The sequence below is a fragment of the Pelobates fuscus genome, chromosome 2 (assembly GCF_036172605.1).
Source record: "Pelobates fuscus isolate aPelFus1 chromosome 2, aPelFus1.pri, whole genome shotgun sequence".
Lineage (NCBI taxonomy): Eukaryota > Metazoa > Chordata > Amphibia > Anura > Pelobatidae > Pelobates > Pelobates fuscus.
The window spans coordinates 221,450,545-221,476,017 of NC_086318.1; the positions used below are offsets into that span (position 1 = coordinate 221,450,545).

At 42.7% G+C, this 25,473-nt stretch overlaps 2 protein-coding genes across 2 annotated transcripts in view; both read left to right on the forward strand.

Annotated features, from left to right (window-relative positions):
- Nucleotides 1–25,473, forward strand: part of CAPN9 (calpain 9) — a 200,947-nt gene that overhangs the window by 168,270 nt on the left and 7,204 nt on the right. The gene's annotated exons all lie outside the window — the stretch shown is intronic.
- Nucleotides 1–25,473, forward strand: part of LOC134586269 (kinesin-like protein KIF28) — a 117,787-nt gene that overhangs the window by 87,756 nt on the left and 4,558 nt on the right. The window contains exons 17-21 of the mRNA XM_063441756.1: nt 1,191–1,468; nt 2,611–2,745; nt 16,631–16,797; nt 20,912–21,018; nt 24,717–24,861. Of these exons, the coding sequence (XP_063297826.1) occupies nt 1,191–1,468; nt 2,611–2,745; nt 16,631–16,797; nt 20,912–21,018; nt 24,717–24,861 (832 nt within the window). The remainder of the gene's footprint in view (nt 1–1,190; nt 1,469–2,610; nt 2,746–16,630; nt 16,798–20,911; nt 21,019–24,716; nt 24,862–25,473) is intronic.

The following is a 25,473-nucleotide window of genomic DNA, read 5'->3' on the forward strand; positions in this document are numbered from 1 at the left end:
GACACATGAAGGGGTGAATGAGAAACATGGAGAGGCTGTGGGTTGAATGAGACACATGGCGGGTGAATGAGACACATGGCGGGGCTTGGGGGAAGGAGACACATGGAGGAGCACAAAGAGACACACTGAGTGGCACAAAGTGAAGGGCTTGGGGGACAAACAGACACACACAGAAGGGCTGGGGGACAAAGAGACTCACAGAGAGGGGACAAAGAGGCAAACACAAATGCTGGGGGAACAAACAGACACACATAATGGCTGGGGGAAAGAGACACACACAGGGGAGAAAGAGATACTCAAATGGGCTGGGGGAAGTAAGAAGCCTGCCAGGCAGCCAAAACTGCCAGCCACAGCAAGCCTGCCTGCTAACCTGCCACAGAAGCCAGCCTGTCTTCTAGCCAGCCGCAGCTGCCAGCCACTGCCAGCCACAGCAGCCAGCAACAGTAATTAAGGTGAGAAGAGGCAACTTGGGTTGGATATCAGAGACCTGTATCACTATATTTTGAATGGGTGGGGCCAGAGTGTAAGAGGGCCCATTAGACTTCATTGCAAAAAATATTCTTGAAAACATTTTTTAAAAATGCAGGTGTTTTTTACATTTTAAAGTTGGGGGAAGGAGGGGTGCCCAATACAGGCTCCGTCCTGGGTGCCAAATGCTCTAGCTATGCCCCTGGCATTAAAATTTTGCAGTCATTGTGAGCCGAGAATAGACACTTTCTTTAAATAATTTGAAGTTTGAAATCATGCACTGCATGATGCTGCTAAATGCATTGAATGCTTCTCATGGATTCAATGCTTCTCTATGATAAGTATCCCAGTTTGCTGACTGCTGTGATACCGCACAGGCCCAGTGGAGCAAATCCTTCTCTATGGGAAACATTGGATTGACCTGAGATGATCCACTAGGACAGGGATAGGCAACCTTTGGCACTCCAGATGTTGTGTACTACATGCCTCATAATGTTCTTACACCCATAATGCTGGCAAAGCATCTTGGGAAGTGTAGTCCAAAACATCTGGAGTGCTGAAGGTTGCCTATGCCTGCACTACGATGACCTCAAAACAGGAGCAGTTGTAGCACCAAGACTTTTGACTAATACCAGAAGATCCTGTACAAACTTTACCCATAATTGGACAGCATTGTTTTGAAATAAATTGTAATTCACTTTCAGTATTATCTTTCCATGTAGGTGTGGATATGGTCAAAGTCCAAGTTCATTAACAGAAAATTTCTAATGGAGGAATTGTATCAACGATTTTTAGATGGGGAAACATCTCAAAATATAGACCGTGAAAGTGATCCATTCTGGGACCCCGTGGAGATTATTCACCTTGGGTCTGCCCACATATGGCTTCAGTCTCTTGCTTATTGTATGAAACTGGAGGAACAAACAGAGCTTCTCAGTTGTGAAGGGGTGGAGGAAGCTATCCTAGTTATCAATGTTACGCCCTGCTCCAGTAGTGGAAGGTACAGTTATTTTACCTTTATGTCTGGATTTATCCAGCTGAAAAAATATTCTGTTGTGAGAACAAGCTTATTCTATTGCTATTGTATTGTCTAGGTCAGTGGTTCTCAAAGCAGTCCTCATGACCCAGCAACAGTCCAGGTTTTGTCAGCATCTCCATTGGAATAAAAATGGGAAATACATAAATCCTGAATTGTTGGTGGGCCATGAGGACTGGTTTGGGAATCACCACCAGTCTAGGTAAAATGTATCATGGTATAATTCAATATTTGAGGGGCACTCCAAGCAACCTATCCTCTATAGCTCCAAGTAGTTTTAGGTTGCCTAGAGTCCCCTAACTCTGACCCATGGTTTAATGTAAAAACAATGTGAGTGGTTTGATAAAAATCAAGGGATTTCCCAGCCTTGACAATCTGACTTGCACATTTTGTGGTCACTGTTTGCATTGGAAACGTCTACACCATATGCATAGACTGTATGCAGTTTGCAGGTGTAGAGAAATGTGTAGTGTAATGTATAAGTGATACTAAAGAGCGTTCCCTCCTTTGCATGGCATTTATTACCATTTAGCTGTGTTTGTCTTTAAGATTAAAATTTGCCAGCCAGACCCTACTATTTTGAAATCAGTTCCCATAACCACAACAGATCAAAAAAATAGGAATTACTCAAGAGTTGTTGGTGCCTAGGCCGGAGCATACAGGGCTCAGTGACAGGAGAATTACACAGCAGAATCATCAATCACACTGCTAACACTGTTATAAGGATGTAAATGACTATTCCTATTACACATTGAGACTTGTGGAGTGTTAAGTAACATAAATTTACATTAAATACTGCAGTGTATAACATTATTTATATTTATAATTTATGTTAATAGTTTTTAATTGGTTCAACATATTGGTGTGGCGTCAAAATATGACGTGAGCATCTGGGTGTATAATAAGGGAGTAAAGTTAAAAGCAGGCCAGAATGACGCACAGTGTCAGTACTAACACAGAGGTATCCAAAGGGCACAGGGGCCATGACAAAGAACTAGCTAGAATCATAGAAAAATGATGTAGCAGATGTTTAATAAGCATTTGAAGCATTACCAGTGGGTATATGTTAAACTGAATGTCACATAATGTTGTTTCTTGCACTGTAGGCCTTTTGGTGAAGAAGACATAGTTATCGACCCTCTGGAGTTACTAGGAAGAAAAATAATCTTCCAGATTCACATTTTACAGTGTCTAGGAGTCCGATGGTTAAAGGAAGCCACTCATCGTGGGATTCAAATTGGGTAATGGATTCTGTAGCAATATACCGTATATACTCGAGTATAAGCCGAGTTTTTCAGCCCATTTTTTGTGCTGAAAAACCCCAACTCGGCTTATACTCGAGTCAAGGTCTGTATTATGGCAATTTGCATTGCCATAATACAGACCGGGGGAGAGGGGGGCTGGCAGAGCTGTACTTACCTGTTCTGCAGCTCCTGTCAGCTCTCTCCTCCTCCGCGCCGTCCGTTCAGCACCTCGGTCAGCTCCCAGTGTAAGTCTCGCGAGAGCCGCGGCTCTCGCGAGACTTACAGTGTGAGCTGATAGAAGGAGCTGCACGGACGGCGCAGAGGAGGAGAGAGCTGACAGGAGCTGCAGAACAGGTAAGTACAGCTCTGCCAGCCCCCCTCTCCCCCCCCCCACTGAACTGCCACTGGACCACCAGGGAAGGAGAGCCCCCCTCCCTGCCATGTATCAAGCAGGGAGGGGGGACGAAAAAAAAATAAAATAAGAAATAATAATAAAAAAATATATAATAATAATAAAAAAAAAAATAATAAAAAAAAGGGGGTATAAGGACCACTGTGGGAGGGGGGGGGGGTATAAGGACCACTATGGGAGGGAGGGGGTGGGATAAGGACCACTATGGGAGGGAGGGGGGGGATAAGGACCACTATTGGAGGGAGGGGGTGGGATAAGGACCACTATGGGAGGGAGGGGGGTATAAGGACCGCTATGGGAGGGAGGGGGGATAAGGACCACTATGGGAGGGAGGGGGGGGGGGATAAGGACCACTATGGGAGGGAAGGGGGGGATAAGGGCCACTATGGGAGGGAGGGGGGGGGATAAGGACCACTATGGGAGGGAGGGGGGGGATAAGGACCACTATACCACTATGGAAGGGAGGGGGGGATAAGGACCACTATCGGAGGCAGGGGGGTGGGATAAGGACCACTATGGGAGGGAGGGGGGGAGAAAAGGAACACTATGGGAGGGAGGGGGGGATAAGGACCACTATGGGAGGAAGGGAGGGGGGGATAAGGACCACTATGGGAGGGAGGGGGATAAGGACCACTATGGGAGGGAGGGGGGGGATAAGGACCACTAGGGGAGGGAGGGGGGGATAAGGACCACTAGGGGAGGGAGGGGGGATAAGGACCACTAGGGGAGGGGAGGGGGAAGTAAGGACCACTAGGGGAGGGGAGGGGGAAGTAAGGACCACTAGGGGAGGGGTGAGTCAGGACCACTGGGGGAGGGGGGTGAAGGAACACGGGGGTGGGGAGGTAAGGACCACTGAGGGAGGAGGAGGGGAGGTCAGGACATATGGGGGGGGCAAATATCCTTGCACCGGCCCTGCACACACTGCATTCATACACTGCATTCATACACACACTGCACTCATACACACACACTGCACTCACACACACTGCATTCATACACACACACACTGCATTCATACACACACACACTGCATTCATACACACACACACACTGCACTCATACACACACACGCTGCACTCATACACACACACGCTGCACTCATACACACACGCTGCACTCATACACACACACGCTGCACTCATACACACACACGCTGCACTCATACGCACACACTGCATTCATTATACACACACTGTAAATAAATATTCAATTAATATATTTTTTTTAGGATCTAATTTTATTTAGAAATTTACCAGTAGCTGCTGCATTTCCCACCCTAGTCTTATACTCGAGTCAATAAGTTTTCCCAGTTTTTTGGGGAAAAATTAGGGGCCTCGGCTTATATTCGGGTCGGCTTATACTCGAGTATATACGGTAGATCTTAAAGGGACAGTGTAAACCACTTCATCTCAGTGAAGTAGTTATAGTGTTTGAAGTCCACTGGTGCCATCCTTCCATTCAGTATTAAACCTTTTTTTTAATTCTTTATTTTTGTTGTGCTCAATATAACAGACATTCCCGCACTGCCACAACAGCAGAGGCAGGATCAGTAAAAACATACATTACAGCAAAGTGGCAGTCGACGTAGTAGCACAGTTTTTATACATAAGCAAAAAGGTAGCAAGATTATGCAAACTGCATTGGATCTTGTAGCTACGGCATGCTAAACTTTTTGGGTGTGCAATTATAGGCTTCTGAGGCTCATTGGAGAGTGGGAGTCATAGAGAAACGACACAGCCACCAATGGAAGAGAATAAATAAATAAATAGATACAATCCTACATTAGGGTTGGTGGGGGTTGCAGGGTATAAGGGCATAACCCATGGAATTGAATATAGAAGAGAACAAGGCTGACAGAGAGGGATTACACAGTAGGTCCTCCCAATCGTCAGTCTCAATACCCCTAAGTAGAATAGTCCATAGTATTGGCTAGGAATTGCCAGTATGGGACATGCATGCAAAATATGAAAAATAATAAATATTTATTAGTCCCTTGTAGGGAAGAAAAAAACACACAAAAAAAAAAAATATAATGTGACTGAAATTAAAATAAATTAATTAAAAATGTATATACAGTGAAAAAAATGTATATACAGTTAGGAGAATAGGGATCCTCAATCGAGAGAGGGGACCTCACAGCAAACCTTGTTAGTAGGAGCTAGATTGCAACACTGTTTTAAATGCTATAAATAGCTATCAATCTGTATCTAGGGAAAGACAGTGATGTCACCCTCATAAAGATTACAAAATAGTAGAGTCGCTAGGGAGGAATAACAGCACACAACCCCCCCTAACCAAGGTGTAGTACTTTGAGGATAGTATGATTGGACCAGTGTCCTCACAGGTGGCCCCAGATAGTAGAGCTGGTTAGCATGCGTCCCTTTTTAGTGGAGAAACCAGCAGTGGACCCCTAGATATGGATAGCCCACTAGCTGTAAATAGAGGGTAGCGCTTAGCGTCCCATGCAGTAAAGCTGTAGTAGCGAGAGCCTGTAAGGGAAAAATCGTTGGCTCCTAGTATCTTGTCACCAGAGGTACGTTACTCAGAACGCACAAAACAAAGATAAACAAAACCAGAGTCTAAGTATACAGGATAGGATAGTGGATAAGCAGCCCAAACGAGAAACCAAGCAAACCCTTAAGAGGACTGGTCTATTAACAAAGTTAAGCTATAGAGGAGCTCCCTGCCTATAATAGATAAGATAAGGGCTCTAGTGAGCCGTCTAAATGCTAAAATAGCAAAATACTGGCTAAGCCCTAAGGTCTATCCTTCAGAGGCATACACTCCCTTATAGCTAAAGCACACGTTTGTTAAACAGAGCTCGGGCTAGCTAATGCTGATTTAAACAGCGATCCTATCATTATAAAGAGGTTTCAAAGTACTTAGTATTTAGGACCCTAATAGAATCTTGGACCAAGTGGTCCCGGTATTTGCTCGAGGTACAGAGTTTCAAAGTTTCAAAGTACTTAGTATTTAGATAGATAAATAGATCCCTAATAGAATCTTGGACCAAGTGGTCCCGGTTTTTGCTCACAGAGTTTCAAAAGGTTCAAAGTACTTAGTATTTAGATAGATAGATCCCTAATAGAATCTTGGACCAAGTGGTCCCGGTTTTTTGCTCAAAGTACTTAGTATTTAGATAGATAGATCCAGATAGATAGATCCCTAATAGAATCTTGGACCAAGTGGTCCCGGTTTTTTGCTCAACGCGCGTTTCGGCGCTTAATCTTGCGCCTTTGTCAAGAGCTTACCGGTATGAGTCAGCCCGCCGTATTTTTAAAGGGCATGGGCCCGCCCATCAGACTGCCGACGTCATCATCGTATTCGAGCGGGATTGGTCGGTGGGCGGGGAATGAATACTTGAGTGGCATGTGCAGCCGTACGGCAGTAGGGTACCAAAAGAGGTTAACCCTATGTTAGCCAGAGTGCTGAATACATGCCAGAAGGAATCCCAGTAGGGGCTGTATTAAAAAGTTTTTTATATGTGTATATGAATGATTTATTATTATTATTTTTGAAGAAGAAGATCGGAGCCTATTGCTGCAGGCAAAGATATGAATAAGCGTAGTTAAGAGTTAGAGATGCCGAGTCACTTAATGTTAAATAGGGTGAACAATTGAACAGAAAATAAGTAAAATGAAGTGTATTTGGAAAAAGTAATAAATAATAGTGCGAAAAAGACATAAATATATACAGAATATATATACATATATACATCTATGTACATAAGTACATGCAAGCAAAGAGAAAAGGTACTGGATTGTCTGGGTAGATAGAAAATATTGCGACAGGGGGTAATAAGGGGTGTGTGGTACATGTATAGGAGACATATCCCAAAGAGTGTCAGGACCCTCGGGGTTACTGAATCTTCAAAGGGCGAATAATACATGTATATATAGGGTAAAGAAAGGACCATACATTACCCTTATTTAGACTTGTTATATGGATGGACATTAGCTGATATAGTCGGGAGTAATTTAAATCAGTTTAACCACCCCATCAAAGGTACAGGGCATATTATGGGTGTTAGTCATACGGAAGAGTGACTTAATATTATTCTCATCTCCCTCTTTATTCCCCCTTAATTTTAATATTGTTAGCCACTCAATGGTGAGGGACCCTCGTACGTTATCGTGATAGATAGTTTATATAAATGGTGCGAAAGAGAAACCTTCATTTAGGCCCCTAGGTTGTAAAGTCTTGAGTCTATAGATCCAGAAGCTTTCACGCTGTCTAAGGAATCTATCGTAGTCACCCTTCCTCTTATCTCGTTTCACCAATTCAAGGCCACAAAAACGCAGACCATGTGATTTGCCTGAGTGTTGTTCCCTTAGGTGACGAGCAATTGGCGTTTCAATAGTCAATTTGGGTGATCTGACGTGTTCCTTAATCCTTTCTTTGAATGGGCGAAAAGTTTTGCCTACATATTTACAGTTGCATTCACAAGTGAGTAGGTAAACTAGGCCTGAAGTGTTACAATTAAAAAAGGAGGTAACGTTGAAGGTCTGTTTACTGTCACTGTCAGTCACTTTCTTGGAATCGCGTTTAATATATTTGCAGGCGACACATCGCCCGCATTGGAAAGTGCCAGTGATTGGTCTATGGAGCCATGTTTTGATCCCTGAGCGTACTGGTTGAAAGTGGCTGGGGACCAGGAGATCTCTTAGATTTTTGCCTCTACGTGCCGTGATGTCTACTTTTGGACCCAAAATCTTTTTAAGATGCACATCACCAGTTAGAAGTGGCCAGAATTTTTGTATTCCGGATTTCACTTTGTCCCAACCAGCATCGTAGGTTGCAATCAAGCGAGGGCTGGAGATAGTGGGTGGTGTGGGTTGGCTAGCGCACAAAAGAGTCTCTCTCTCAGACTCCAAAGCTCGTCTATAGGCTCTCTTTAAACACCGATTGGGGTAGCCTTTTTCCTTGAACTGTGATCTCAGGGCATCTGCCTGAGTCTTAAAGTCCTGTAAAGTACTGCAATTTCTGCGTGCCCTCAGGTATTGTCCTATAGGGATACCTTGTTTAAGGGGTTTTGGGTGGAAGCTATCCCAATCTAGAAGACTGTTTGAGGCAGTCGGTTTTTTGAAAAGGGTAGTTTGGAGAAATTGATTTTCAATCGAGACGGTCAGGTCCAGGAAATTGAGGGTTTTTCCTCCGAACTCAGAAGTGAATCTTAAGTTATGGACATTTTCATTTAGGAGGGCTACAAACCGATTAAAGTCATCGATCGTGCCTTTCCAAACAATTAAAATATCGTCAATATATCTAGCCCACAGGTGTATCAGGGGGGCAAAAGGTAGAAATCTGGGTGATTTGACAACTACTTCCTCCCACCACCCAAGGTGCAGGTTGGCATATGATGGGGCACAAGCCGTCCCCATCGCAGTGCCCTGCACCTGGTGGTAGAATTTGTCATTAAATAGAAAGTAGTTGTGTGTCAAGACGAATCTAAGTAGTTCCAATGTAAACTCAGAATGAGCAGAGAGGTTAATACCTCTTTTTTCCAGATAGTACTGGACATGTTGTAAACCTCCCTCATGGGGTATGGAGGAATAGAGAGCCTCTACGTCCAAGCTACATAGATTTACAGGTTCTGGTAGCATGAGGTTAGAGAGGAGGGCCAGCGTCTGCTTGGTATCCTGAATGAAGGATGGCAGTGATTCAACAAACGGGCGTAGAATTTGGTCCAAATAAATGCTCCCGTTTTGTGTGAGACAGTCATTGCCAGAGACAATAGGGCGTCCTGGTGGATCAAGTTTATTTTTATGGATTTTTGGCAGGCAGTAGAATGTCGCTATCCTAGGGTTTTTGTTGAAAATAAATTCGTATTCTTCCCTGGATAGCAGACCTCTACTGCGTCCCCCATCCAAAATCCGTTTGTACTCTTCCAGAAAAGAGCTCGTAGGATCCATTGGAAGGATTTTATAGGTTTCCCTATCGTCCAGAATTTTCAGGGCCATTTTGATGTAATTGGTTGAGTTCATCATTACAATATTGCCGCCCTTGTCTGCTGGTTTTATTATTGTCTCCCTGTCTTCTCTGAGTGTTTGTAAAGCTTTCCCCTCAAGTTTAGTCAAATTCATGTTAGGCTGAAAGTGAAGATCACTGTTTTTAATGCTTTCAATTTCGAATTTGACTGCTTCCAAGAAAACCTCAATCTTCCTGTAGCTGCCTATGTGTGGTGTGAAACGGCTTTTAGGTTTCAGATTTGTCAGGCTCTTAGTGATGGTAGGATCATTCTCATCTAATAGAGCTACAAGGGCCATCAGACCATTATAGTCATCAGCAGATATGCCCAGATCTTTGGTTTTTCTTTCTATCTGTAATTGATGGTATTTACATAAAGCCAACTTTCTAACGAACAAATGTATGTCTTTTACCCATGTAAATTTGTTGTATGCTGGGGTGGGTACAAAAGAAAGGCCCTTTTTAAGGACATCCATCTCATGTAGGGTTAATACATGGTCAGATAGGTTGATCACTTGGGTGGTATTGCTTAGTACCGCCTTCTCCTTGTGTATCGCCCTCCCCTGCCTCTGTTGCGAGTTTGGTATGTTTGGCGAGGCGGCTCCTCCCTCTGATCCAACTCTAAAAAATTAACCCCTTTTTTGAGGATGCCTCTATTGTTAGATGAATTAGATGTGCTAGGAGTAGGTGCAGAGAGCTGCTGTCTGGGCTCATTATCGGTATCTGATGAGTCATATTCAGAGGTCATTGTATTGTCTGAGTTCATTCTTGTTCTACGTGAGAATGACCCATAGATGTGACCTGTTTCATAGTCCCTCAGATCCCTGATGAATTTTTGGTGTTTCCTGAGTTTAATTGTTTGCTGAAATTTGTCCAAATTCTGTTTCAATCTAATCTCCAATTGACTGTATAGGGGATCTGTTTGGAATGTATGAACCTTGTCAATTTCTTGTTCAAGGGTTTTATCTGTCTCTTCAAGTTTAATTTTTTCGTGCTTGCATATTTTTTGCATAAATGTTTTGGAGCATATGCCAGCAGCTGTCTCCCACTCTTTGATTAGCTCTGTATTTTCAGAGTGGGATGAGGGGATATTGTTAACTCTTAAGCCCCTTGGGATCATCTCTTTTTTAAGGTAATTATCAAGGGAAGAGATTTCCCAACTGGCTCGAATCTGTTTTCTATAAAGTTTATTGAGTGTGTTAAATGATGAATGAATATCTAACACGTGATCTGTGGTGTTCAATTGTTCACTTGAAAACACATTTTCTGCATCTTTGCACCAAACTGAACTGTCTGGCTTATTGGCTAAAAAGCCTGTCATTCTGATCAGTAGAAATATAAGGCTCAGTGATGTAAAGCAACCATGGTATTGAAACCTGTAATAATTAAATAGAGAAACGACACAGCCACCAATGGAAGAGAATAAATAAATAAATAGATACAATCCTACATTGGGGTTGGTGGGGGTTGCAGGGTATAAGGGCATAACCCATGGAATTGAATATAGAAGAGAACAAGGCTGACAGAGAGGGAGTCATAACGTACATGGGCTAACGGTACGTAAAACATAGTGGAAGGCTAAAGCAAAGCACGGTTCGCAGCAGTGATGGCATCTGTGAGCTGAGTGTTTTATAAATGTAAAGGGGTAAGGTACGTGTCTGCATTTCTAAAGTAGCCAGCCTATGGTTTGTGGTGAGATGTGTGTCCGTGGTGACAGGGAGAGCCGGACTCGGAGATGTGCCTGCCAACACGGAGTTTGCTGATTCGCGGCATTGCTAGCTAGTTGGTGCCGTGTGCATTGGTTAGTGGAGAGGTGGGTGTAGTCTAGTGGGAGCAGGCTTGGTCCATGACGACCCTTATGTGGCTAGTGTGGCCGCTGACTGGCCTTAGGTGTGTGGATCTACTATCTAATGGTTTTACGCCTCCATACTTTCAAGATATGTCGAGCCCATAATGTGTGGCTATATGTTGTGATTGGAGGCGGGGGGGGGGGGGAGGGGAATGTTGGCTACTAAGCCAACCAAACAGAGTGCTTGTAGAGTGTGGTGAGCGTTAGGTGGACAGCATTTAAAACAAAACTAACATGTAAAATAAACAATATACCGGTCTGCTAGGGCCGGTAAGCTATAGTCCTGTTTCGGTATGCGCACAGGGTAAGTCAGGCTATGGTAAGCCTCAGGTGGTCGTTGCCGCGTAGACACTAGATTCCGCCCATTGGGGGATGAATGGGGTGACTTCCCCCATCCGGGGGGGCCTAGACAGCCTGTGTGAGGCCGAGTGTCACCAGTAGGGCATCCGCTTTAGGCATCTCACGTATCTGGTAGGTGGAACCTGCGTGGGTGACTAAGAGAGTCCGAGGTGACCGCCAGGAGTACCAAATACTGCGGTCTCGGTGGAGGGCAGTAAATGGCTGGAACGTTTTTCTCCACATCATTGTACTCCCTTAAATGTCCGCAAATAATGAGAGCCCCATGTTCTCAAAGGAGTACAGGGAGGATCCCTGGAGTGCCGTCGTCACCGCCGATTTATCTTTCATGTTTTGAAAGCGCATTACTAAGTCTCTTGGGGCAGCCGCCGGGGCCTTCCTCGGCTTAGGGATGCGGAATACACCGTCCAGATTGACGGTCTTGGCTTGTTTGGGTGTGAGCAGCGCCATCAGCAGGCGTCTCACCAGGTGTGGGAGTTCAGCCGCCGGGATTTCCTCTGGTATGCCTCTTATCTTGAGGTTCTTGCTGTCAGGATCGGGTCAGGGATCCAACACGCAGGATACAAAGAGTAGCAGATACGTATACCGGACCTTAGAATGGCCGGACTTAACGTAATACTACGTATAGAATGGTCAGAGACAAGCCGAGGTCGAGGGAACGAGGAGACAGGTAAGCGAGAGACAAGCCGGGTCAAGGATAACAGAAAGACAGGTAAATAATAACAAAGCCGGGTCAGAACCAAAAGACAAGAGAATACAAGAGCACTGTGTGACTAGGCTGACTAGAACCACGACAGGGCAATGAGTGAATGGGAGAAACAGCGTTAAATACCCTGGATCAGTGAGTAGACCCGCCTCCGACGAGTCCTGACTGGCTTCCAGTCAATTGAGTGACAGGTCGGTCCGGACTGGCGTCATGACGTCGAGCACTGTGCGTGACGTTATAAAAGGGGACGGATCCCTCGCGGCCGGCGTGTGAGTGACTAGGAGAGCCGCGAGGGATGGGAGAAGCAGCCCTGCCGGAAGGACAAACTACTAAGTCTCTACCTCTTTCGGAGGTAGAGACCTCAGGTACCCTGACACTTGCGCCGCCTCTGATCCTCCAGGGCGGCAAACCTCTGCTCGGTGTTTGCCTGTTGTTCCTGAAGGCCTTCCACCAGGTCCTCCAATGCTGCAATCTTCTGTGCCTGTCCGTCCAAGGAGTTCTCCAGAGTGCTCAGCCATCCCACTAGACCTGTGATGTCCGTGCGGAGGGAGGCCACATCAGCCTGGATATTTCTCTGGAGACCTGTGAGTAGGTCCTTCAGTGCCCCCATCGTGACTGACTGGGAGTCTGGGCTCCGTGGGGTACGTGGTGTAGGCGCCTGTAGTGGTAGGTCAGCAGGCTCCCCATATAGTGGGTCCTCGTCCGAGGACTCTGTACCTTCACCGAAGTAGTCGCCATCTTTGGCCTTGCCGCCTCGTGCACTTGTCGGAGCATATTGACGATATTCATCCCCATCCAGGGCTTGTCGGGCTTTTGTTTCTTCGTTTTCCTGCCCATGCTTTCTGGAATTGCAAAGGTATTAATTTTTTTTTTTTGGTTAAATTAATATTTTTATCGATTTAATTATTAATCAATGCCGGAGCTCTGAGAAAGTGCGTCCGTCCGCTGCTGGCAGTAGGCTCCGCCCCCATTAAACCTTTTTTTTAATGTTTTAAAGAATGTTTTAATATCTCCCATTGAGAGATGCCGTAAGGGTCTCCATTTCACAGATTGTTTCAACTTGCACCCTACTGCAAGAATCAGGGCCTTAGCCATAAGTGTCGGGTCAAAAATTTTCTTCCAGTAACATTGGGGAGGTCACACCTACTATATGTAGTGGTACTATCCAGTACCACATGATGTAGCCATGCCAGGGTCCTGTACCAGCATGTGATCAATTTGTAGTTAAGTTTTGGAGTCAAACATGCCCTGGTGTTAGCCACGTCCCTTTAATTCCAGTTAGAATAATAAATTACCCCTCTTGTCACATACATTTAATGTTTTATGCTTCTTTATAATTTTCCGAAACTAAACTTAATTAGGAAACACCTTTGTTCTTAATTATGGTTTCCGTACCATACACAAATATCTTTATTAACTGTTATATATAATACACAGTCACAACATTAAAACCGCCTGCATAATAATCTGGCACCAAAACATTAGCAGCAGATGCTTTATTCCAGCATGTTGCGAGGCGGAGCCTCCATAGATTAGATTACCGTATTTGTTCTAGCACATCCTACAAATACTCAACCAGATTGAGATCTGGGGTATTTGGAGGCCAGAATTGAACTGTTTAGCATGTTCCTCAAACCATTAATGAACAATTGTCTACAGTTTGGCAGGGTGCATTACACTGCAGAAAACGCCACTGCCATCAGGGTAATGTGGTCTACAACAATCTCTATGTATGTGGTACGTGTCAAAGTAAAATCCACATGAATGCCAGGACCAAAGGTTTCCCAGCAGAACATTGTCCAGAGCATAACACTGCCTTTGCTGTGGTTCAAATCAAGCAACCTTCTTCCATTGCTTTATGGCCCAGTTCTGATGCTAATGTCTCCATTGAAGGTGATTTCAACAGTGGACAAGGGTCATCATGACAGCACACATTAAATTAGTATCTGATTTAGAAAAAACTACAATACGTTGAGCACTTGGGCACTTTGATCGGTGTGCAGCTATGCAGCCCCATACACAACAAACTGCAATGCACGGTGTGTGCTGACACCTTTCAGTCATGGGTAGCATTACGTTATCAGCAATTTGAGCTACAGTAGCTAGCCTTCACTCCCCAGGTGCAACCGGTCAGTGGTTTTAATATTGTGGCTGATCAGTGCAATATATACTATTACTTAAACTAAATTACAAAATAAAAAAAAGTAAGAAAGTAACAATTATATATATATAATGTGCAAAGGTTTATTTTTGTTTTCGTTTTTTACTATTCATTTCCACAGTACATTTTATATATTTTTTTTATTTAGCCCCTACCTTTAGAGGGGAAGAGGAGAATGGCATAATCGTACTTTTTGGCAAACTTTTTTTTTTTAATTTATTAGGCAGCTATATGATATGAGCCTTGTATGTAGGAGCTCTGTGTATGACACCACTGAGTTCTGAGGTCCCTCCTCCCCCTCCATACTTTTTATAAATTTATGTATGTACAGGGAATATAATTTTATGTTGCAGGGAGTTTGCTACATTTTGTGTAACTTGCAGTTTCTTTCTACAAGAGAATTGAGAATTTTATTTCTGTAGCAATTTCAACTTCTGGAATCTTTGACTGTAGGGAGATGCTGGTTAATATGAAATGCATACAATGGGTGGAATGGTTCGGTTCAGGGTAAAAGATGATGGTATGGAGACAAATGGAATCACTGTGGAGATAAAATGGTGTACAAGCACCTAGTGCAATATCATACAGTATGATAATAAAACAGCATTAAATATGTGATTCAGTATTCACAAGGAGGGAGCCAATTGGAAATGGCTCAATCCAAACGCCTGTGGGATAATTAGAAGGGATCCCACTCCCTTCCAGGATGCAGGTAGTGCTTCACAGGTCCCAAGAAGGAATGCCCACACCAATGAGATATTGGGGACTAAAATCCTTTTAATGGTAATGGGTAAAATGCAGATATACATCCATATGTGTTCCATATCTTCAACAAGCTTTATTGTTCTCATTCTTTACTTTAGTCCATAAACAGTAGAGATATCGGATTTAATGTCCGGTTTTAATTTAATACATGATACATTTAGTCTATTGTTTATGGACTAAAGTAAAGAATGAGAACAATAAAGCTTGTTGAAGATATGGAACGCATATGCGTTCCAATAGCGATTCAACGAACAGACCGCGGACCGGAAATACATAATCGACAGGCGACCAGTAACGGGGAAACTGCGCGAACACGGAAGTAAGCATCTTCCTGAATGGATACAAAAGCATACTACCAGACGGCATCACTAGCAACTGAGGAAGCCCAGGACTTGGGCGAAAAGCGTTTTGCAACCTTTCTTTTATCCCACAGAGGACTTATTTACCTTACCACAGTTTAGTGGTTTTTATTAAGTTTTTGTTTTGTTTTTCTTTTACCATATATTGCTGTATATCTGCATTTTACCCATTACCATTAAAAGGATTTTAGTCCCCAATATCTCATTGGTGTGGGCATTCCTTCTTGGGACCTGTGAAGCACTACCTGCATCCTGGAAGGGAGTGGGATCCCTTCTAATTATCCCACAGGCGTTTGGATTGAGCCATTTCCAATTGGCTCCCTCCTTGTGAGTACTGAATCACATATTTAACGCTGTTTTATTATCATACTGTATGATATTGCACTAGGTGCTTGTACACCATTTTATCTCCACAGTGATTCCATTTGTCTCCATACCATCATCTTTTACCCTGAACCGAACCATTCCACCCATTGTATGTATATGATTTTATGTGATTTGCTGTGTGGATAGAGAGGTCACCACACGGGTGTTTGAGTGATTTGGTATCTATTTGGGTAACACGCTTTGACTCTGTATTTGTATTTTATAATATGAAATGCAGTCCAATAATTAGACTATTCAATTCTACCTCGATGAGACTTCTTTTGTGAGAGGTGCCTGTAACCTAGTCGTATATACATTTGGGAAGTGGGACCGTATTGTATTTTCTTCCCTTCTTTATTACTTGACTATTACAAAAGCTAAATAGTTATATCAAACACAGTTCACATTTTTAGGACTCCCTCCATTTATCCCCTTGATGGGTAATTATTTTAGTTAGTTTTAGGGATTTTTAAAAATGTTTTTTGTTTTTTTGTGTGTGCTTAGTTACGATGTCTCAGGACCAGTTTATGTTGGAAGGATTATATTTTTATGGCATTTTTCACTGTTGATTAAATGAAATCTATATAAGAGCTAAAAATCTAAAAAACATATTGTAGTTTTTTCTAAATAAGAGACTAATTTAATGTGTACTGTCATTAGCCAAAATAATATTATATAAAATATTATAGTTTATCAACTTTATATGTCCCTTTTTCGGTGTATTTTACTCTGGCATTCCTCCTTTTCAGTTTCTTTGAGCGGTATATTTTCTTTCCCTTCTTAAACTTCTTTTTACTCTTTGTCTAATATGAACTATAAGCAATATCATTTTCCTGGACAAACTGTCAAATCTGTCACATACAACGGATTTACATATCACTGGTCATGGAAAGGTTTAAATATATATATATATTTTTTTATATGTTTTCATTTTTTTTAGATATCAGTTTTATGATGTCCATCAAACATTATACACAAAACCAGTTTGGAGAAATGTGAATCCAGTTATTGAACACAAGATCCAGTTTGTTGCTCTGAACATATCAAATGAACTGTTGACTTATTTACAAAAAAATGCTTTGGTTATCGATTTGTGGGGACTACAAGGTATTTTTGTTATAGCTTTTTGTGTGTGTGTGTGTGTGTGAAAACAAAGCAGCATACGCCCCCTGGGTGCTACATACCCCTATCCCCCCTCTTCCCTGGCATGCAATCAAGCCCCCCACCCCAACGCAGAGGCGGACGTAAAATAGTGAGGGCTCTAGTGCATTCATTTTTTTGGTTCCCCAAGGGTGGCCAAAAGATAGATCCCCATCTGCCGTTCATCTCCAACAATGTTTTGACAGCTGGGGCTCTACCATTTTCCCATGCGTGCAGGATTGTATTTAGCACTGAACAGTGTTTGTGTATTTAAATGTAAGCATGTTTGTGTATGTAGTATGTTCGTGTGAATTTAGGGGTGTGTTTGTATGTGGAGACGGCATTTGAATGCATTTACTGTCAGTGTTGTTTTTTAATGCAGGGATATGCACTGCCACACACACACTGAATCACATGCAGATACACATATACACAACCTGACACACATACAGACACACAGATACACAACCTGACACAAATGCAGACACACAGTTCACACACATGCACGCTTACAGATACACACACTGCCACCTACAGACACACAACCTGACACACATGCAGATACAAACACTAACACACAGCTACACACACTGACACACATGCAGATGCACACATTGACTACAAACAGATACACATATATACACACTGACACACAGATACACACCATTGGCGGATCCAGAGTCTTATCTTGGGAGGGGCACTCATAGATTATTATTAGTAAATAGTCAAACTGTTTAAGAACAGTTTGACAATTTACCTGGGGTCTGCCAGGATAGGGGCTGTAGTAGGGGATAGGGCCTCTATTAATGTGTGTGTGTGTGTGTATGGGAGGCAATGAGTGTTTGGGGGATGTAGGGTGGCTATGGGAGGCAGTGTGTGTGAGGGGTGCAGAGTGTGTGTGTGTGTGTGTGTACAGGAGGCAGTGCATGTGCGAGGGCTGCAGTGGGTGCATGTGGGACAGTGTGTGTATGGGGGTGCAGTAGGAGCACTGTGTGAAGGAGGGGCAGTGTGTGTTTGTATGAGGGGTGTAGTGTGTGTATGGGAGTGCAGTGTGTATATGTGGGGTGCAGTGGGAGCACTGTGTGTGGATGGGGCCAGTGTGTGTATGAGAGTGTAGTGGGGGATGTGTGTATATGAGTGCAGTTGGGGAAGTGTGTGTATGGGGGTGCAGCGTTTGCGTGGGGGAGCGCTGTGTGTGTGTGTGGGAGAAGTGTGTGGGGGTGCAGTGTTTGTGTGGGGAAGCACTGTGTGTATGGGGGTACAGTGGGGGGCAGTGTGTGTATGGAGGAGAAGTGTGTGTATGTGGGTGCAGTGGGGGAAATGTGCATATGGGGGTCTGTGTGTGGGCGGGCAGTGTGCACATGGGGGGCTGTGGGGGCAGTGTGTGGGTAGTTGGAGGGGGGCAGATTTAAATTTAAAACATATTCTTTATATCCCCCCCTCCCATCTTACCTTTGCCCCGGGAGGAGAGATATTATTTCCAACCCCTGGCGGTTCTAGTGAGATTGAGGTCTAGTCTGCAGCTTCTGGGCTAGAGTTCACTCTCACGAGAACGGAGTGTTGCCATGGTAACCACGGCAACGCTCCGTGCTCACTAGAGGAGACCCGGCGGAGCTGCAGGCTGAGCTCCCTCCTCTCTCCCTGCTGGCTGCCCAGCAATGTGCCTGCGGACTGGTGAGGGAGATCTCTGATCTCCCCTCCGGTCCGTGAAGGCACTTAACAGGGCTGGTGCTTGGACAGCACCGACCCTGCAGGAGAGAGCATGGGCTCTCGGGGGGGAAATTGCCCCTGTTGCCCCCCCTCCCCCCCTCGATCCACCACTGATACACACACACACACACACACAGATATACACATATATATAAATACACACACGTACACACATATTGACAACATACAGATACACAAACAGACAGACATACTGACTGATGTCTTAAACTACTGACAGGGTTCTAGAAAAAAATTAAAGCCCACACAGACAGACATACTGACAAACATAGAGACAGACATACTGGCTGACACTCACAGAGACATACTGACACACACACACACAGACACACACGCAAACTTTACACTTTTAAAGCCACAATTCAGTTTCCTACCTTTGCAAGAGGGTACCTTCCCTGGGGTCCAGCATGCTGGGTGGGGTGCTTGAGAGTTGGGGTCTGGCTCTCCTTGCTGAGTAACCAACCTCACTGCCTCCTGGCTCAGCCTCCCTCCAGCGCTGCTCATCATCTCTGTGGGAGGAAGTGACTCGCAGCCATCACTTCCTCCCATGCTGCCGTTAAGAAAGTGGCCAGGTCGCGCTGTTAAAGGGCCACAGAGCCCGATGGGGCCCTTGCTGAAACATGCTCACCAGGTGGCCTTAAGTGTTTGGACCACCCGGTGGGCCTCCTTAGTGTGCGGACCCCGGTGCAGCCGCAATACTAGCACCCTGGGCAAATGGTGGGAAAATGTATTTCTTTTTGGGTCCCCCAGTGTCAGGGTACCTGTGGTCTCTACCTCCGAAAGAGGTAGAGACTTAGCTGTTCCTCCATCCAGACGGTCTGATGGCTCCCTTCCCCGCGGTCTATCCGGTCATGCTAGGCCGGCCGCGAGGGAGTGACTGCCTTTTACAGCATCTAGGCAGGAAGTAGTCATCAGGACACTCCCCCGGAACAACCTGTCAGTCAATGGCTGCAGGACCAATCAGGACGCCTTGGAGGCGTGGTTACTGCTCTGAACAGGGTATTTAACAGAGCTTCTTTCATTAGCTCATTGCCCTGTCGTGGTTCTAGCTTGTTCTAGTCACTCAGTGCTTGTGTATTCTATTATCCCTTTTGGTTTTGACCCGGCTTGTTTACCTTACTCTGCTTATCTCTGTTACCCTTGATTCGGCTTGTCTCTCGCTTACCTGTCTTCTGTTACCCTCGACCTCGGCTTGTCTTTGACCATTCTATACTGTACTACTTACGTTAGTCCGGCCATTCTAAGGTCCGGTATACGTATCTGGCTACTGTTTGTACTCTGCGTGTTGGATCCCTGTCCCGATCCTGCCACCCAGGAGTAACTGGGTCCAGGGCAGCCCCGTTTGCCCCGCATTAAAGACAGCCCTGCTGATTGCTATACATGCTAAAGTGATTTATGTGTGCAGAGAGTGTCCTGCGACATATCTACTGGACCATATTTGCTAATGGGAAATCAAATGCTTTGCTAACTGGGGCACCAGACTTGGCTAAGAGTTGGGTTAAGGGACAAAACACATTACACTTCATATGCATTTACATACTTCATACACTGTGTCACACTATTTCTGCACTCTGCAGGGAGACAGAAAATGGCATTTAATGATAGAACTAATGTAGAGAAGGCCCTGGTGCAGGAATTTATTTCCAAACCTTTTGGATGCAGGAGGGTGGCATCCCTGGGGTCCAGACCTGGCTGCTAGTCTGATGGGCCCCTAACGTAAAAAAAAAAGGCCATCCGTCCTTGTCCCCAAGTGTGAGAGACATTTGATGGGCCCTGCACTACAAGTAATTCCGCAGGTGTTCCCTCATATTACAGTTATCATTGTACATCGAGCCCCATAGCTGTAATATGAGGGAACATTGACGAAATAGCTCATACAGAGGGCCTTGACCACACATTATACAGTACAGTGATTCTGTATAAGCTCTTCTACAATGATTGGTGTAATGTGCTGTACAGTACAGATTCTTCTTGTTTTTTTGTGTTATTTATCCATACATAGATGCTATTTTTAAACTCTGTTTTACACCCTCCCCAATGTTTGTCAAATCTTTTAACAAAAACGTTGGCACCCATATATGGGTTATTTGCTAAAGTGAGAATTCAAAGTGAATTTAAAATGTAAGGTAAACTAGCCGAAATGGAAACATTCTCTGAATCAGCTATTGTTTCAGTTCATCTATTCATTCCTTAAATTTGAAACTTACTTTGAGTGAATTCCCACTTTAGTAAATAACCCTGTCAGACTCCTTGCACCACAGCCATTAAAATGAATAGTAGTAGTTTTCGTGTTTAAATTGTCGCTGTGTATTTGAATAAAACCAAAATAGTGATTTGCAACTTTGTATTCCAGAAGGATGTTTGGAGCATGACTGGACAAGGCCAGACAACGGCACTGCAAGCGAAGGGCGGATTTTAATTGACAGCATGAACACATTACTCTCTGCATCGGCTTTGGTTGTAAGCAAATATTTAGCCCTTTATGTTTTAGGTTTGTGAGACATGTATAGCCACGAGTAATAAAGTGCACTGCTGTGTCTTAGTTGTTAGACAGAAACATGATGTTTTTTAAGATGCCGTAATGGGTTCATTATTTTAGCACAATGGGTTAAGTTAAAGCACTTATAATATTTATTTTATTATTCTTTGTATACGATAAATGTTGTTGCAGTTTACAAAAAGAAAGCATTTGAACATGAAAAATGTGGAAGTAATAGATAGGTTTTCTGATTTTACAGAAAGAAGAGCTTCATCAGGCCCCAATACAGGGAAACTGATGCTTAGAAACAATACAATAAAATAATGGAAAAGGGGGAATGGAACCCCATAAGTCATTAAAAAAATGACAGTATCTCATTGTCAGGATTACTGTAGGATCCAGCACGTAGAACTGTATAGCACAGATGACAAATAAGTAACGTATTACCGGTCCTTAGAATGGCCGGATTTAATGTACATAGAATAGTCAAAATACTAGCCGAGGTCAGGGAACACAGAAAGGGACGCAGCGATGAGGAAAGCCAGGAGTCAGGATACCAGAATATAGAGAAGTTAATAAACAAAGCCAAAGTAAAAAAACAGGTAGAAAACTAATACTTCTCGGACAACCACAAGGGAAACCACGACAGGGCACTGAGCAGGATGAGAACTGGGCCTAAATACCCCTCCTCTAGATCTGATAGGCTGTAACCGGCCTTTGACCCCAAAGTCAGTTACCAGGTTTCATTTGCATAATTGCTGCTCAGCATTAACCCTTCTGTGGATTAAGTTGCTGCTCTGCACAACTTTTCCTATGTGGACAGTAAATGTCATTAACCACATTTTTATAAGCGGATGAATACGTGACACTCATAGATGTTTTTTTAGGAACCAGAGCTGTAAGTTTTAATTATGTGGGTTGCTAAGGTTCTTTTATTGAAAACTCTTTGCTGTCAGCTAGTGAACACCTTCTGGTCAGGACAGTAGTAAGGCCAATGTGTCTATTTATAGAAGCATTTATTTTGGGATATGGCCATCAAATATGACCATTTAACCCCTTAAGACCGCAGGACGGCATAGTACGCCCTGCGATCTTATGTACTTACCCGGTCGCCGGCGATCCCACGCCGGCGATCGCGGTATGGGGGACTTACCTGGGAGCCCAGGGAGTCCCCCTGCGTCCTCTTCAGCCGCCCAGGGCCATGTGATCGCGAGGTCCTTGCGAGGACCCCGCGATCACATGGACGGCATAGCTGTCCAAGGCATTGCCAGCAGGGGGAGTGCCTGTAATGACAGGTACTCCCCCTGCTGTCTGAAAAAAAAATAAAAAATGTTAAAACAGTGTAAAAATAAATTATATATACTTAGATCATATATATATTTATTATATATATGATCTAAGTATATATATACACACATACACATAAATATGCATACACTGTCTACGTGTATTTTAATATTAATATATACATAATTATATATATATATATTAATATCAAAATACACGTACAATGATATTGATTAAATATATATAATTTTCATTATATAAATATATAAATACGTTAAAAAAATAAATAAAAAAATAATAAAAAAATAATTAAAAATATATAAACATGCGTAATTTCGTTCTAACTGTATTTTAAAATTAATATATATATATTGATATCAAAATACATGTAGAACGAAATAATATATATATCTATATACATAAGTATATACGTATATATCACTATGTATATACCTATATATAAATAAAAATAATTAAAAAAAATTATATACATATATATGCACACATATATATATACACACATATATATATAATAATTCTACGCATATATTTATGTAATAATTTTACATAATTAGGTCATTTTATTAATTACAATTTGCAGGACCTGCCTGCCAACCCAGGCCAAAAGTTCAGGGAATTACATTGTCTAGCACTATATTTAACTCTGTAACTTTCCAAGACACCATGAAACCTGTACATGGGGGGTACTGTTTTACTCGGAAGACTTCGCTGAACACAAATATTAGTGTTTCAAAACAGTAAAATATATTACAACGACGATATCGTCAGTGACAGTGACATTTTTTGCATTTTTCACACACAAATGGCACTTACACTGACGATATAATTGTTGTGATACGTTTTACTGTTTTGAAACACTAATATTTGTGTTCAGCGAAGTCTCCTGAGTATAACAGTACCCCTCATGTACAGGTTTTATGGTGTTTTCAAAAGTTACAGAGTCAAATATAAGGTTTGCGTTTCAGTTTTTTCACATTAAAATTCGCCAGGTTGCCTTTGAGACCGTATGGTAGCCCAGGAATGAAAATTATCCCCATGATGGCATACCATTTGCAATAGTAGACAACCCAGGGCATTGCAAATAGGGTATGTTCAGTTTTTTTAGTAGCCACTTAGTCACAAACACTGGCCAAAATTTGCGTTCAAATTAGTTTTTTGCATTTTCAAATATTAACACTAACTTTGGCCAGTGTTTGTGACCAAGTGGCTACTAAAAAAGACTGGACATACTCAATTTGCAATACCTTAGGTTGTCTACTTTTGCAAATGGTATGCCATCATGGGGGTAATTCTTATTTCTGGGCTACCATATGGTCTCAAAGGCAACGTAACCAATCTGGCGAATTTCAATGTAAAAAAACTGAAATATGTAACATGCTATATTTGACCCTGTAACTTCCCAAAACACCATAAAACCTGTACATAGGGGGTACTGTTTTACACGCGAGACATCGCTGAATACAAATATGTGTATTGTATTGCAGTAAAAGCAAACAGTATTATGACATCACAGTTAGAATGTCACGTAGAACTAAAAAAAATTAAAAAATTCTTATTTTCTCCCATTTTTTAAATATTTTTTTCATATTAAATTATGTTCCATACCTAAATATTTGATGTTAAACGAAAGCCCCGTTTCCCCTGAATAAAATGATATATAATAATGGGGGGTGCATTTAATATGAAAGAGGTGAATTATGGTTGGACAGACATATAGCGCAAATGCCAGGTTTTGTTTACGTTTTTTTGGATCACAACTTGTACATTTGGCTGCGGTCTTAAGGGGTTAACCCCACATCAGCCAAAGTACATCACTGAGTACTTAGACACATGTGCAGAGATGAACAATGCCAGACACAGGTAGGCATTGTTGTCATGACAAAATACTATATTCCCCATGATCTCAAGTATATCACATCCTCTAATGCTTCCAATCCCAAGGAAGGTGAGCAGGCTCCCATGTGATAAAGGACACACCATGATCCGGTTGGTCAATGCGGTTTAAGAATGGGGAGATATATCTGATATATCCCATAACACAATACGGCCTATACCTGCCTGATGGCGGCCCTACATTATTATTATTTTATTATTTATATAGCGCCATCAGATTCTGTAGCGCTGTACAATGGGTGGACTAACAGACATGTAATTGTAACCAACTGGACGTACAGGAACAGAGGGGGTGGAGGGCCCTGCTCAATAAGCTTACATTCATGCTTTAAGAGTGCTCCAGGGCACTGTAGTGATTATGGTACCTACCAAGAGTGTTTCTTTAATTTTCTTTAAATGTCTTGAAAAGAAAAAAAAGAATAAAACAAATGTAATATCTCAAAAAAGATTAAATATTGATGCCATTTGTATCTTTCAGGATTCAAACAGTCAAAACAGTCAAGTTTCAGAGCTCTACCTGAAGTTGTTGAAATTAGAAAAAGAAACAGAACTTCTCAGAGATATAAATAGGTCCTTGAGAGAGGAGAATACAATTCTGAAGGAGTCACAAAAGACTTGTGAGAGTAAGTATCACTTGAAGTGTGCTTTGTCAACATTATGTCATATGAGGGGGCAAGTGACTGGCACAGGTGGAAGAAGACAAATTCACTTTACCACCATTATATTTGTTGTGAATCAGAGAATGACATGGACAAGTTTTGTCCAATCACTTACAAAGTTATTTACTAAACTCAGATTTTTTTTTCAAAGTAATTATAAATGGCAAAAATTAGGTAAAATGACTGATCTAAATGAATTCTCCAAATCGACTGTAGTTACAGCCTGGCTACTTTTACCATTACATTTTAATGTGATTCCTTTATGCTACTGTTTTTATTTTTGCATCTACTTCACATGTAAGGGATAGAAGCATATCCCCTAAGCATAATTCCCTAATTTGGGAGGTATGAAAGCAGGACAGGGGGTTACCGGGCCTAAAGGGACATGCTATATACGCTATTTGCTATAAGCACAACTATGGTTTCTGCTAGTTGTCAACCTTCTGCTGTAGAAATTTAACAGCTGACCTACAGATCCCCATAAACCTATATTACGATACAATGAACTGTAGTATTTTTGAAGTGTAAAGATAAATCCTATAGGTTGAGAGTGAGAGACAGAAATGGTGCATTTAT